Below are 14,673 nucleotides of genomic sequence, written 5' to 3' on the forward strand. Positions count from 1 at the left end.
CCTCCAGTCTCACCTCTCCAACCTCCAGCCCTTGTGCCCAAGTCAGTTTAAGATGAGTTCCCCCCGGGGCTGGAGCGATAGGGCGTTTGCCTTGCACGCGGCTGACCCGGGTTCGATTCCCAGCATCCCACAGGGTCCCCTGAGCACCGCCAGGATTACTGAGTGCAGAGTCAGGAGTGACCCAGAAAGCAAAAAAAAGAAAAGATGAGTTCCCTAACCTTTCCCCTCTGACCTTTGACCTCTGGCTCCCTCTGCCGCAGAGCTCCACTTTCTCCAGCCAGGCCCCTGACCCTAAGGTGGCCAGCATGTTCGAGTTGAGCGGGCCCTTTCGGCAGCAGCACTTCCTGGCTGGACTCCTGCTGACCGAGCTGGCGCTGGCCCTAGAACCCGAAGCCGAGGGGTGAGTCCAGCCTCTGCCCGCATCCCACCTCCCCCCAACCCGCCCTGTGATGGGCCTAGAGGTCTGGGAGCCAGGTGGGCTCTGTCCTGAGCACCTGACTCCTCCGAACCCCCAGGGCATCCCTGCTACACAAGAAGGCCATCAGTGGTGTCCATAGCCTACTGTGTGGACACGACGTGGACCCCCGCTACACTGACCCCACTGTCAAGGCCCGCGTGGCCGAACTGTACCTGCCGCTGCTGCCACTCGCCCGGGACACGCTGCCGAGGCTGCACGACTTTGCTGGTCAGCAGGCCGGGGCCATCCCAGCATGGAGGGGCATGGACAGGCACGGAAGGCTCAGGTCTCGGGGGAGAACAGTCAGGAGCCCCGGGTGGTACCCGCCCTGAGCCCAGCTTTGGTCGAAGGAGGGCAGGCGGCCAGAGGCAGAGTACAGGGGTTCAGGCACTTCGCCTTTTTCAGGGAGGACCCAGATTCCATCCCTGGCATCACAGGGTCCCCCAAGCACTGTTTGAGCACCCCCCCCCCAACTACAGAGCTGGAGTAGCCTCTGAGCACTGCAGGGTGTGGCTCACTGCCCCCTCAAACAAAATTGAGTCCAGGGGTAGCAGCATCTGCTTCCAGGGGTTATGTGAATGTTGGAGGGCTCTTGGCGGGGGGGGGGGGCTGGTGGCCAGGTGCCTGGGGAGTTATTTTATGTATTTTATTTACTTTTGGTTTTTTGGGTTCACACCAGTGATGCACAGGGGTTACGCCTTACTCTGCACTCAGGAATTACTCCTGGCGGTACTTGGGGGACCCTGAGGGATGCTAGAGATCGAACCCAGGTCGGCTGCATGCAAGGCAAACATCCTCCCTGCTGTACTTTCACTCTGGACCCTGGGGAGTTACTTTAAATTTCAGAAGTGGAGAGACTGGAGTGTTAATCTAAGAGAGAGGGCGTTTGCTTTGCACTCGGCTGACCGGGGTTCGATCCCCCGCATCCCATAGGGTCCTCCCTAGCAGCACCAGGAATAACCCCTGAGCACCTCCAGATGTGACCCAAAAGAGGGGGGAAAAAAAGCCAACAATAAATCTCTAAAGGGGAGATGCCAAGTGTGGGTGTGTCCGTTCACGTTCGCTGATCTGGGTGTGCCGGTGGGGGCAGTGGACAGGGCACAGGCTGGGGACTAAGGCTGATGCCTGTCCACATTGCAGGGGGCTGTTCTCAGTGGGCTAGCCCCTTCGGAGGCGGTGACCTTTGGCACAGCACAGCCCCACCCTTCACTCCCTACAGAGGGCCCCGGCCAGCGGTCGAGACTCGCCTCCATGCTGGACTCGGACACGGAAGGGGATGAGGACTTTGGAAGCACCATCAATCCCTCCGTGGCCATGGCCATTGCAGGGGGCCCCCTGTCACCCGGATCCCGGGGGAGCATTTCCCAAGGCCCGGGGACGGTGAGCATGGATGTGGGGGTGGGTGCTTGTCCCGGACACCCACTGGCCCTTTCCCCGCTGTCACAGGGAGAGAAGGTGACCACCATGGCCTCCCTCTCTGGTCGCAGGCCACCCGCTCAGGCTGCCCGCTCTCAGCCGAGTCCAGCCGCACGCTCCTGGTGTGCGTCCTCTGGGTCCTGAAGAACGCCGAGCCGGCCCTCCTGCAGCGCTGGGCTGCTGACCTGGCGCTGCCGCAGCTCGGCCGCCTGCTGGACCTGCTGTATCTCTGCCTGGCTGCCTTCGAGTACAAGGTGTGGACGCCTTGGGGACGCCTGGGGCAGGCAGGCTGCAGGCCTCGGGGCGAGGGGCTGTGGGTGTGACTCTTGATATTCTGAAATGTAAAGGGGTGGGTGTCAGGTGAGGGAGACAGCACCCCGAGACACCTCTCTTTTCTTGGTGAGGGCTCACACCTGGTGATGCTCAGGGCTGACTCCTGGCTCTGCACTCAAGTATCACTCCTGGCAATGCCCAGGGGACCATATGGGATGCCGGGGATCGAACCCAGGTGAGTCACGGGCAAGGCAAGTACATTACCTGCTGTACTATCTCTCCAGGCCTTTGGGGAGTTCTTGCCTTGCATCTGTGGAACTCAGGGTTTGACCCCCAGAGCCACCCATAGGAATAGAGGGGGAGGGGCCAAGCAATAGCAGGGTAGGGCATTTGCCTTGCACGTAGCCGACCAGGGTTCAATCCCCGGCATCCCATATGGTCCCCCAAGCACCGCCAGGAGTAATTCCTGAGTGCAGAGCCAGAAGTCAGCCCTGAACATCACTGGGTGTGACCCACCCAGGAAGAAAAAGAATAGAGGGGGAATTCTTGCCTGTGTCTTATTTGGGGGGTGGGGAGAGTTTGCACCACACCCAGCCATGCTCAGGAGTGCCCCCTTGTGGTGCTCGGTGGACCCGAGGTGATGCTGAGATCAAAGCTGTCAGCTGCAGGCCAGCAAGGGCCCTTCTTTCTGGCCGCCAGTTCCCTGCAGTCCTTCCAACAGAGCTCAGGCCAGGGAGGTGAAGGCAACCCGGGTCCAATCCCCAACACCACAAGGTCCCCTGAGCTCCCCTCACCAGGAATGATCCCTGAGCAGAGAGTGAGCCCTGAGCACCCCCCCAGTGTGGCGCCAAACAGAGAAACAAAACGTGCCAGGAGCGTTGCCAGCAGGAAGGGGAGCGAGAGGCTCCCCTGAAGCGGCTTCTCGGCCCCCCAGGGAAAGAAGGCCTTCGAGCGCATCAACAGCCTCACCTTCAAGAAGTCGCTGGACATGAAGGCGCGGCTGGAGGAGGCCATCCTGGGCACCATCGGGGCGCGGCAGGAGATGGTGCGCCGGAGCCGCGGTGAGGCCGGGCTCCCTCTGCGCCTGCGCCGGGGACCTCCGTGGGTTCGGTTCCTGCCCCGGCCTCTCCGTGGGGGTTCAGGCCCTGCCTCTGCTACGCAGCCCCTTTTGCCCACCTCCCGGCTCCCCCGCCTGGGGCCTCTCGGTGTGGGTCTCACCGTGCTGCTGTCCTTCTGTTCCCGCACATGTGTGGCCCCCAGAGAGGAACCCGTTCGGGCCCCAGGAGAATGTCCGCTGGCGGAAGAGCGTCACGCACTGGAGGCAAACCTCGGATCGTGTGGACAAGTGGGTGTGGGGGCCTGGCCGTTCCCTGGGGGTCAGGCCTGGTTTTGGGGAATCAGCTGGAGTCTGATGTCCCTTGTGCCTCACCTGTGCTGTCCAGGACCAAGGAGGAAATGGAGCACGAGGCCTTGGTGGACGGGAACCTGGCGACCGAGGCCAGCCTGGTGGTTCTGGACACTCTCGAGATCATCGTGCAGGTAACGCTTCCTCCAGCTCCCTCTCTGACCCTGACCCCCACCCCAGCACTTTTTTCTTTCTTTCTTTCTTCCTTTTTTTTTTTTTCCCTTTTTGGGTCACACCCAGAGATACTTAGGGGTTACTCCTGGCTCTACACTCAGGAATTATTCCTGGCAGTGCTTGGAGGACCATATAGGACGCTGGGGATGGAACCGGGATTGCCCACGTGCAAGGCAAACGCCCTCTCCAATGTACTATCGCTCCGGCTCGCCAGCATTTTTTTTTTTTTTCTTTTTGGGTCACACTGGGCGATGCTCAGGGGCTACTCCTGGCTTTGCACTCAGAAATTACTCCTGGCCATGCTCAGGGGACCATATGAGATGCTGGGAATCAAACCTGGGTCGGCCGCATGCAAGGCAAACGCCCTTCCCGCTGTGCTATTGCTCCAGCCTCCTCTTCATTTTTTTTTGAGGCTTGTTTTTTTGGGAGGTGGGGCCAAACCCAGAAATACTCAGGAGCTCCTCCCTGCTCAGTGCCCATTGGTCACTCTTGGTGATGCTTGGGGAACAATGTGGCTCTGGGGAATCAAATTCTTTCATATGGAAAACTTACCCTCAAGAGGCTGGAGTGATAGCACAGCACGCAGGGGCACTTGCCTTGCGTGTGTCTGACCCAGGTTCGATCCCCGGCATGCCATGTGGTCTCTTGAGCAACGCCAGGAATAATTCCTGAGCACAGAGTCAGGAGTAACCCCTAAGGACCACCAGGTGTGGCCCAAAACCACAAAAATCAAAAATTAAAAACAACCTGCCTTGTCTCCAGTCCATGGAGCCACCTCTCCAGCTCTTTTTTTTTTTTTTTTTTTTTTTAGATGCAGTTAGGTTTCTTTTTCTTTTCTTTTGGCGGGGAGGGGGAATTCTTATTCTTTTTCTCGCACTTGGTTGTGCTCAGGGCTTACTCCTGGCTCTGTGCTCAGAGATCACCCTTGGCGGACCATGTGTGGTACCGGGGAATAAAACCTGGGTCAGCCCCATGCTCAGGGGTGACTCCTGGGGACCATATGTGGTACCAGGTATCAGACCTGGGTCAGCCCGTTGCCAGACAAGCGCCTTCCCGGCTATACTATCACAGTAAGTGCCAGGGATTGAACTGGGGGTGTCCACATGCAAGGTCAGCAGCTTAAGCCCTGTGCTAGGTCTAACAGCCGTATCTCCCGCCCCACAGACTGTGATGCTGTCAGAGGCCCGGGAGAGCATCTTGGGGGCAGTCCTGAAGGTGGTGCTTTACAGCCTGGGCAGTGCTCAGAGCGCCCTCTTCCTGCAGCACGGGCTGGCCACGCAGCGATCTCTGGTGTCCAAGGTGCGAACCATCCCCTGGGGTCTCCTTTTCCCCCGGACTCGGAGGTCAGAGTGGCAGCGCCACACAGCAGGGGCGTCAAACCCAGGTCTGCAGAGCCGTCTGCGTTCTGCCAAAGAGGGAGAATCCTAGACACAGACCCCAGCGCGCGTTCCCCCGGGAACACGGAGCCCGGTCGCGCTGGGTGGCCTCCTGATTGCTGTCTGTCTTGGCCTCGGGGGGCGCGGCAGTTCCCGGAGCTGCTGTTCGAGGAAGACACGGAGCTGTGCGCTGACCTCTGCCTGCGGCTCCTGCGACACTGCGGTAGCCGCATCAGCGCCATCCGCACGCACGCCAGCGCATCCCTCTACCTCCTCATGCGCCAGAATTTCGAGATCGGCAATGTAAGGGGGCCGGTGGGCCACTCAAGTACGTGGGGGGGGATGCTGCAGGGGGCACGCCTCCTGTGATGTGCTAAGGATGGATGTGAACGTGGGCATAGCCTGGGGATGGTGGGTCCATGTGGGCACGGCCTGTGGGTGTTGGGGCGTGGCCCTAGATGTGGGTGTGGCTCCAGGGGGCATGGCCTCATAGTTGCTGCCTAAGCAAGGCCCTGGGGCCTGGGTGGGTGTGGCCTGCATTGCTTTGGGGCGTGGTCTTGGCTTTCAACTGGCTGTGGGTAGGCATGGTCTTGTAGGGGTGGGGGGGGTCTGTGGGTAGGCGTGGCCTGCGCATGTTGGGTGGACAGGTTAAGTCAGGCCCTGGGGTGAGCTGCCTGGACCTGGACACGAATCTCCTCTCCTCTCCCATCTCTGCACCCACAGAACTTCGCCCGAGTGAAGATGCAGGTGACCATGTCACTTTCGTCCCTGGTGGGGACGACCCAGAACTTCAGTGAAGACCATTTGCGGCGTTCTCTGAAGACCATCCTCACTTACGCGGAGGAGGACGTGGGCCTGCGGGACAGTGCCTTTGCTGAGCAGGTGTCCTGCCACCACCCCTCACCCCCACCCCGCGCTCCCCCTGGCGCCCTGCGCTTCGTGCTCACACCCAGCCCCGGCCCTCGCCCCTCCCGCTGCAGGTCCAGGACTTGATGTTCAACCTGCACATGATTCTGACAGACACGGTGAAGATGAAGGAGCATCAGGAAGACCCCGAGATGCTCATTGACCTCATGTACAGGTGAGGGGGCTGGAGAGCAAGTGGGTGGAGATAAGCCCTGCACAAGAGCACGTGTGGGCACGTGCGGGGTCCATGCACAGCCCTGCTGGTGGATGGGGCCGGTGGCTGGGATCCCCGCCTCCTCACCGGCCCTCCCGTGGCCCCAGGATTGCCAGGGGCTACCAGGGCTCCCCGGACCTGCGGCTGACGTGGCTGCAGAACATGGCGGGCAAGCACGCTGAGCTGGGCAACCACGCCGAGGCCGCCCAGTGCATGGTGCACGCGGCCGCCCTGGTGGCCGAGTACCTGGCGCTGCTGGAGGACAGCCGCCACCTGCCCATAGGCTGCGTCTCCTTCCAGGTGAGTGGGTCCGACTAGGGGGCGTGTCAGTGCGGTGGGGGCGGGGCTGGGCTCCTGACCGAGTTTGAGTTTGACGCCGCCGCGTGCCTCACCGCAGAACATCTCGTCCAACGTGCTGGAGGAGTCGGCCATCTCTGATGACATCCTGTCACCCGATGAGGAGGGCTTCTGTTCCGGGAAGCACTTCACGGAGCTGGGTTTGGTGGCGCTGCTGGAGCAGGCGGCCGCCTACTTCACCCTGGTGAGCGCTGGGGCCCGTCGGCAGGGGGCAGTAGAGAGCAACGCCTCTGGCCCGGTCCCGCAGGAGATGGGCTGGGAGACACAGCGCGGGATGGGGGGGTGGAACCGCGCCTCCTGCAGCCCACCTCAGGCTATGGTGGAGGAGTTCATTCCACACAAGCCCCAAAACATTCCACCCCAACCAGGCCATGTTTGGTTGGGTTTTTGTTTGGTTGGGTTTTGAGCCACACCTGACAGTGCTCAGGGCTTTCTCCTGACAGTGCTCAGGGCTTACTCCTGGCAGGGCTGGGGGCAAGGGGTGGGGAAACTTTCTATGCTGTGCCGGGGTTCAAACGCTGTGTGCAAAGCAAGTAGCCTCCTTCCGTCCACGCTGCTGGACTATCTCAAACCCTGGTTTTGTGATTTTTGTTTGGCTTTTTTTTTTTTTAGCTATTGCCCCACTGGGTGCTAGCATGGGGGGTATCCTGCAGTGCCCTGTTTTGTTTGCTTGTTTGTTTTTGCTTTTTGGGTCACACCTAGCGATGCAGAGGGGTTATTCCTGGCTCAGCACTCAGGAATTACTCCTGGCGGTGCTCTTGGGGGACCATATGGGATGCTGGGAATTGAACCCGGGTCAGCCGTGTGCAAGGCAAACGCCCTACCCGCTGTGCTATCACTCCAGCCCCTTTTATTTTTTTATTTTTTTGCTTTTTGGGTCAAACCCAGTGATGCATAGGGGTCACTCCTGGCTCTGCACTCAGGAATTACCCCTGGTGGTGCTCAGGGGACCATATGGGATGCTGGGAATTGAACCTGGGTCAGCCGCATGCAAGGCAAACGCCTTACCCGCTGTGCTATCGCTCCAGCCCCTGCAGTGCCCTGGTTTGGATCTAGGGATCATGTAGGGCAGAGCCCTCTCCCCAGCCCTATAAACCTGCCCCTCAACACTGCATTTTATTTATTTATTTATTTAGCTTTTTGGGTCACACCCGGCAGTGATGAGGGGTTACTCCTGGCTCTGCGTGCTCAGGAATTACTTCTGGTGGTGCTCGGGGGACCATATGGGATGCTGGGGATCAAACCCAGGTCGGCCGCATGCAACCAAGCACCTTTCCTGTTGCACTATCGCTCCAGCCCCTGACAAAGACCTTCTAACACCATCTAATCCCATTTGACCCACTTCACTGGAGCTTTCCAATCCCTCTAATCCTGTTAACTGTGAGCGGCCCCTGTGAGCTGCCGGGCTATCTCCAGCAGGACGGCCAGAGCCAAGCCAGGCTCCTTTGAAAACCCACAACTGGCTGGGAAAAATCACTTCAATCCATTCACCTCAGAGACAGGGGAAAAAAGTGGGGCCTAGGAGGTACCTCAGGTCCCAACAAGCTCTTCCGAGAGAGCCCCGACACCCCTTTTGAAGAAGCACCCAATTCTCAGGACGAAGGTTACACCCCCCCCCCCCGGCATGCGCCCTTTAGCCATTGTAGGTCCCTCCACCGCAGCTTTTTCACAATAGGCTTTTTTGTGTGTTTCCTGCACCATGCAGGGGAGGCGGGGGCAGGGGGGATTTTATTTTCCGCTGTCCCGAAGGGCTTTCTCCTGGCACACATCCGGCGCAAAGGTTTGTCCGCATTCCGAGAGGCTTTGCTGGCCCTCACCAGGTTTCGACCTGCTGCTCATGTTTCTGGGGGCCAGGAGTTTCAGGGACCAACAAGATTTCCTTTCTGAGAGGGAGGCCAGGTCCTCTGCGTTGTTGTTTTCGTTATTGGCTGGTATCTGTACCACACTCAGTGATTGGGGACGAAGCCAGCAGGCGAAGGAAGGCAGGGATCCCACACAGGGTGGGACAGGGGGCCTCCTGGAAGAGGTGTTGGCGGCTGGCTCCTTTGGAGGGTGCACACCGGGGAGACAGGGTGATTGCAAGCAACAGACACAGGCAGGAGGGCCAGGGAATCCTGACCTCTCCCCTGTCCCCTCCATCAGGGTGGGCTCTACGAGGCGGTGAATGAGGTGTACAAGAACCTCATTCCCATCCTGGAAGCCCACCGGGACTACAAGAAGCTGGCAGCTGTGCATGGCAAACTGCAGGAGGCATTTACCAAGATAATGCACCAGGTGGGCCCAGGCCTGCCACTCCTGGCTCCCGCGCGTCCCGTCCCCGGCATCTGCCCAGGAGCCCGGCGCCCACAGGGCCCGGCCTCATCCACCTTTCTGTTCTCCCGCAGAGCTCCGGCTGGGAGGTGAGCTGCCCGCGGCGGCCGCTAACGCTCAGAGACCACCAGGGGGCGCTGCGGGTGCACGGGCTGCCCAGCCCGGTGACGCATCGTCCCCCCCTCTGCAGGCCCTCCTCCCCTCCCCCAGACCTCGCGGGCAACTTGTGACTCACGCAGCTGGGAACTGTCCAGGGACACCCCTCCCTCGGGCAGGGCCACCCGGTCACTGGGGGGTGGCGGTGGGGCCTCTCATTCCCTCTGTCTTGTTTTCTTTTGTCTAGGCCTCTTCATGTCTCTTGAACTCTTTGCCTGCGTCTCTCCCATCTCTGACTCTCTTCCTGTCTGGGTCACACTCACTGTCTCTCAGCCTGCCTTGGCAGCCCCACTCGGTCCCCCCAGGACCTCGGTTTCTGCTCCCCCTTCACCCGCCTCCCCTCAGCCCGGGTCTATTTTTAAGTGCCTCCTAGTTGGGGAGAATTTTCTGGCCAAAGATGGCAGGAGCCCAGAGCCCAGGCTGGGGAGGGTTGAGGGGCCGGGTGGGGCGGGCACCCCCGCCCCCATCTCTGAGCCCCGCAACTAAGGACAGGTTCCCAGTGGGCATCTTCACCGGGACCCATTAACCTTTCCCATGCCTTTCTCTTTGCTCCCCTGCCCACCGTCTCCCGTGCCTGCCCACCTCACCGGAACTGCCTGAGTGAGTGAACCTGCTCTCCCACCCGCCTTTCCAGCCGAGGGTGGTGTGCAGGGGGCGGGGGCTTGGAGAGAGAGATACCCCAGCACCAGGGAGATAGATACCGCTGAGCCTTTTGTCCCGGAGCAAAAGATAGTCGCTCCTTCTCAGGCCACCGGAGATGTTTCTTGGCCCTTTGTGCCAACTCCCTGGCCCTAGAGCAGTTATTAAGCACCTGCTGTGTGCAGAGCTGGCGCCGCCTTGAGGATCCCAGACCTGTTTTCATACTAGATCATCTGAGGACATGTCCAACACCCAAACACGACCTGTGTTTAGTTGGGGGTGCGGGACTCCTGTTGGCAGAATTTGGCAATTTCAGGGTCCCTGCTGTCCTTGGGCACCCTATCCCCCTGCCTGAGGCTCAGAGGCCACAGGGCCCCTGACGGTCCCACCCTCCACCCAGCTTCAGCGCGTCTTCGGGACCTACTTCCGGGTGGGCTTCTACGGCACCCGCTTTGGGGACCTGGATGAGCAGGAGTTCGTGTACAAGGAACCATCCATCACCAAGCTGGCCGAGATCTCACACCGACTGGAGGCACGACAGGGCGTGATGGCGCAGGGACGGGCTGCCGGGGGCGGGGGTGAGGGGGTCACTGGGCGGCCACCTAGGGTGCTGTGGGGAGCCGGCGCTGGGTGCCCCCGTCAGCCCTCTGTCCCTTAGGAGTTCTACACGGAGAGATTCGGGGAGGATGTGGTGGAGATTGTCAAGGATTCCAACCCGGTGGACAAGGGCAAGCTCGACCCCCAGAAGGTGCGCGCCCCAGATGTCCTGGAGGGGACCCCCAAGATGCTATCCTGGGACAGATGCCACGGGATTATCTCCTGGTCACGCTCAAATCCTTTTCTCGCGGGAACGCTAAACCTTATTTCGGGGCAAGAGCCATAGTTCAGCAGGCAGAGCGCTTGCCTTGGGTGCCGCCGCTCAGGTTCCTTCCCCGCCTCTGAACGCCGCCAGGAGTGATCCCTGAGTGCGGAGCCTGAGTCAGCCCTGAGCACCGCCGGGAGGAGCCAAACAAAACAAAAAACATACCTCCCTTGGGGTTATAAAACCCTATCCCACAGGGGATTCCCAAACATCAAGATGGGGAGAGATCTGGGCCCCCTAGCTGTGGAGAAGCCCAAATCTCCTTTCATCAGAATGGGGAACCCCTCGGAGGAAACGTCGAGGGAAGAGAGGGAAGGGGCGGGGCCGGCCCTCACGCCTAAATCCCACGCCCCAGGCCTACATCCAGATCACCTATGTCGAGCCCCACTTTGACGCCTATGAGCTCAAAGACCGTGTGACCTACTTCGACCGCAACTACGGGCTGCGCACCTTCCTCTTCTGCACGCCTTTCACGCCCGACGGCCGCGCGCACGGCGAGCTGCCGCAGCAGTACAAACGCAAGACCCTGCTCAGCACCGACCACGCCTTCCCGTACATCAAGACGCGCATCCGCGTGTGTCACCGGGAGGAGGTGAGCGGGGACCCCTGCACCTTGCATCTGGGGAGCGCCTAAGACAGCGAAGCCGGGATCCCCCCAACCTGCTAGACCCAAACTAGGTGCAGATGGCAGCTCCTAAACCCTGCCCTCAACTCGCATCCTTGGATACTGGCCCCACCCCTTGGGTACTGGCTCCACCCCTGGATACTGGCCCCGCCCCTCAGAAACTGGTCCCATGCCCTAGATACTGGCCCCATCCCCGTATGCATCTCTTTCTCCCCTTCCCCAGACGGTGCTGACCCCAGTGGAAGTGGCCATCGAGGACATGCAGAAGAAGACCCGTGAGCTGGCCTATGCCACTGAGCAGGACCCTCCCGATGCTAAGATGTTACAGATGGTGTTGCAGGGCTCAGTGGGGCCCACAGTGAACCAGGCATGGCCGGCGGGGGAGCATTTGACCGGAAGACCACCCTCCCCTGCCAGACAGAAACCCTCAGGAGCCTCTGTCGCCCCCACAGGGTCCCCTGGAGGTCGCTCAGGTGTTTCTGGCCGAGATCCCTGAAGACCCCAAGCTCTTCAGGCACCACAACAAACTCCGACTCTGTTTCAAGGACTTCTGCAAGAAGTAGGTCCCTCCATAGTTCCCGAGCCCCCAAATCCTGGACAGCCTCTTGCAGGATGATGGGGGGGGGGGGCGGATTATAGGCCACTCCTGGATGTGTGCAGGAGTCATTCCTGGCTGTGCTCAGGGGGACCATGCCGTGACAGGGATGGAGCTCAGGGCTCGCCTCTGCAAAGCCTGCGGCCCAGCCCCGTCAGCCATCTCCCCGGAATAAGAACTCTACCCATCTCACCCTCCTCTCTGCTTCCCATTAAAGACCCATTTACTTGGAGCTGACCACACCCCCAGGACCCTTACCAGAGCTCCTGAGCCCTGCTCGCCTCCCCCCGGGGGTTTCGGGGCCTCCCGCTGAGCCCCTGAGTGACCTGCCTGCCACCCTTAGGTGTGAGGACGCTCTGCGGAAGAACAAGGCGCTGATCGGACCGGACCAGAAGGAGTACCACCGCGAGCTGGAGCGGAACTACGCGCGCCTGCGCGAAGCCCTGCAGCCCCTACTCGCCCAGCGCCCGCCCCAGCTGCTGGCACACCCCACCTCCAACCTCAGGTGCCCAGGCCTGCACACCCCCGAACACTCCCCCAGCCCCAGCTTGGCACAGATGCGGGCGGTGGGCGGCCAGATTCATCCCCAGACCCACGGCATCATCTGTGAAATGGGTGTGGTTCAGGATGCTGGTGGAGGATCCCAGGAGAGATCCCGGAGAAAAAGGAAGCATCATTGGTGGAGGAGGAGAGTTGGGGGCCCTGTGGAATTGGGGGTTGGTCTCAGTGTCAATTTGACCCTCCTTCCTTTGGCAGGAACTCCATGAACAGAGCAAGTTTCCGGAAGGCGGACCTCTGAGCCCACCCACCGCTGGGCTAAAGCCACACCCCCAGGACACCCCCAGCACCCCCCCACTAACCCCCGCGTACCTCCTAGGAGAATCGCTCCAGAGTTCCTCCTCGCTGTTCCTCCTCTTTGTACGCGGGGGTGCTGAGCCCTTGTCCTTATGTCCATCAGTTCCCTTCTCTGTACACTGAAGCTTATCTTTTTTTAATTAAAAATGTTTTTTCTAAGCAGCCAGTGTGGTGCAGTGACTGGGGGTGGGGTGGGGTTGTGCCCCTCCACTCATACCCGGACAGGAGGAGACGGGCACCAGTGCCACCCCCCCAAGGCCAAGGACGCAGATTTCTGCTCTTCCAGGACTGACATTCTAGCAGAAAGGGTCGCGCACATGTCACGCGTTCTGCTCCAGGAAGACAGTCCTGAGGACGGGGCCCTGTGCCCTGGGGACTTCATGCATGCTTGCCTCCTGGTGACAAGCAGTTCCCTTTTTTTATGACGGGGGGGGGGGTGTTGGGGACCACACCCAGCATTGCTCAGGGACTGCGTCTGCCTAGGAGTGACCGCTGGCAGTGGTGCGGGGTTGGCTGCGTGCAAGTCAAGCGCTTCGTGTCCTGAACTCGTTCTGCCGCCCCTCAGTTTTGCAGGGGCCACATCTGTTGGTGCTCAGGAGCTATTTCCGGCTCCACGCTTGGGGGTTGCTCCTGGTGGTGCTCAGGGGCCTCAGGCTCAGATCCTGCGTTCAGCCTGCTGAGCTATCTCTGCGGCCCCGTTTGACTGTTTTCTGTTTGGGAGCTACTCGCAGCTCAGTACTGGGGGTGGTGAAGGCGGGACAAAGGAGCAGAGAATGAGCAGAGGGTGGAACCCGGGGCTGCCGGGTGGGCGAAGCATGAGCTGCAGCCCCTTTGACTTGTCTCGCGCCCACAAGCAGTTTCCTTAAGTCTGATTTACACGGGGAAACGGGCTGGGGCTGCACCGCGTGACCGTCGCCACCCAACGCCACAGCCACCCCACTACGACGGGGAGTGGGGGGGGGAGCAATTGCAGCCCTGGGCTGGCAGGGGGAGGGGTGACCTCCCGCGGTGGCCGCCGCCATGGCTGCAGCCGCCACCGGGCCCGCCCTCCTCGCCCTCCCGGAGCTGGGCCCCGGCCAGCACCGCCCCCGGCCGCCCCCCGCAGCGGGCCAGCTGCAGAGGGCGGGACGGAGGGGGACAAAAGTGAGAAGGGCCTCCTGCCGCGGGGACTAGAGGGGACGGGACGCGAGGACGGACACCTCCGCGCTCTCGGGTGCACTCAATCACTCGGGGGACACCTGCCGTCGAGGTGTGATCACAGTGCCTGGGCCGCCTCTAGGTCCCCTCACTGCTGGAACCGCTGCGCCGGGGGGCGGGGCCTGCCGGGGGGCGGCACTCCGGGGCGGGGCCTGTCGGGGGCGTGGCCTGTCGGGGGCGGGGCTCCGGAGGGCCGGGCGGCCGGGCGGCGGCGCTGAGGACGCACGGGCGGCGGGACGCAGGGACGGCAGCGGCCGGAGCGCGCGAGGCGAGTGGGACCCCGGGGTTGGGTCGGGGTTCGAGTGCACTTCGGGGGACCGGCGTGGCCCCCACCCCCACCCCCGGGGCGTGACCTCCCCGGGGCTCTCCCAGCTGTTGCTGCCGCCAGCTCCAACATCTGTGCGCAAACTTTCCCGGCTGCACCAGGCACGGTCGCCGCCCGCGCCCGTCTCCGCCCGCCGGGCTCCGACAGCCCGTCCGCATTCCTTAGCATCCCTCTGCCCCATCACTGCCCCCTCTCGACCCCTCTTCCCCGTCTTGATCCTTCTCTCTGACTGTCCCCCCCGGCTGTCCCCCCATCTCCCTGGGGCTCCTCTCCATGGCCAGGCCGGAGCCAGGCCCGAGGCGGCGGGAAGGCGCCCCGGCGTCGTCCGGGCTGGGCCTTGGCCTGGCGCTGGGCGGGCGTGGGGAGACGCAGCTGTTTGCTATTAGCCAGGGACACCCCCCCCCCCGCCCGCCCTGCGGCCCCGCCCCCCTCATGGGGCGGGGTCCTCTCCTCCGTCGTCTTTGTGGGGGGGCTGAAGAAAGCGGGGCTTAAGGAATGAGAAGACCCCCAGAGATTTGCAGGCGGGTCTGG

General features: G+C 61.5%; 1 protein-coding gene across 3 annotated transcripts in view; it reads left to right on the forward strand.

The window, feature by feature from the left end:
- DOCK6 (dedicator of cytokinesis 6) overlaps positions 1–12,779 on the forward strand; it is a 43,960-nt gene extending 31,181 nt beyond the window's left edge. For all 3 annotated transcript variants that reach the window (XM_055128387.1, XM_055128383.1, XM_055128384.1), the window contains 22 exons: positions 261–400; positions 516–685; positions 1,677–1,837; positions 1,945–2,127; positions 3,081–3,207; positions 3,407–3,491; positions 3,589–3,685; positions 4,890–5,024; positions 5,252–5,404; positions 5,825–5,983; positions 6,082–6,182; positions 6,329–6,521; positions 6,619–6,762; positions 8,721–8,852; positions 8,963–8,977; positions 10,090–10,215; positions 10,342–10,431; positions 10,901–11,137; positions 11,394–11,537; positions 11,623–11,729; positions 12,109–12,270; positions 12,522–12,779. In XM_055128387.1, the coding sequence (XP_054984362.1) occupies positions 261–400; positions 516–685; positions 1,677–1,837; positions 1,945–2,127; positions 3,081–3,207; positions 3,407–3,491; positions 3,589–3,685; positions 4,890–5,024; positions 5,252–5,404; positions 5,825–5,983; positions 6,082–6,182; positions 6,329–6,521; positions 6,619–6,762; positions 8,721–8,852; positions 8,963–8,977; positions 10,090–10,215; positions 10,342–10,431; positions 10,901–11,137; positions 11,394–11,537; positions 11,623–11,729; positions 12,109–12,270; positions 12,522–12,564 (2,904 nt within the window). In that variant the 3' untranslated portion in view covers positions 12,565–12,779. The remainder of the gene's footprint in view (positions 1–260; positions 401–515; positions 686–1,676; positions 1,838–1,944; positions 2,128–3,080; positions 3,208–3,406; positions 3,492–3,588; positions 3,686–4,889; positions 5,025–5,251; positions 5,405–5,824; positions 5,984–6,081; positions 6,183–6,328; positions 6,522–6,618; positions 6,763–8,720; positions 8,853–8,962; positions 8,978–10,089; positions 10,216–10,341; positions 10,432–10,900; positions 11,138–11,393; positions 11,538–11,622; positions 11,730–12,108; positions 12,271–12,521) is intronic.
- The last annotated feature ends 1,894 nt before the right edge of the window (positions 12,780–14,673 follow it).

Source organism: Sorex araneus, chromosome 2, assembly GCF_027595985.1.
Source record: "Sorex araneus isolate mSorAra2 chromosome 2, mSorAra2.pri, whole genome shotgun sequence".
Classification (NCBI taxonomy): Eukaryota; Metazoa; Chordata; class Mammalia; order Eulipotyphla; family Soricidae; genus Sorex; species Sorex araneus.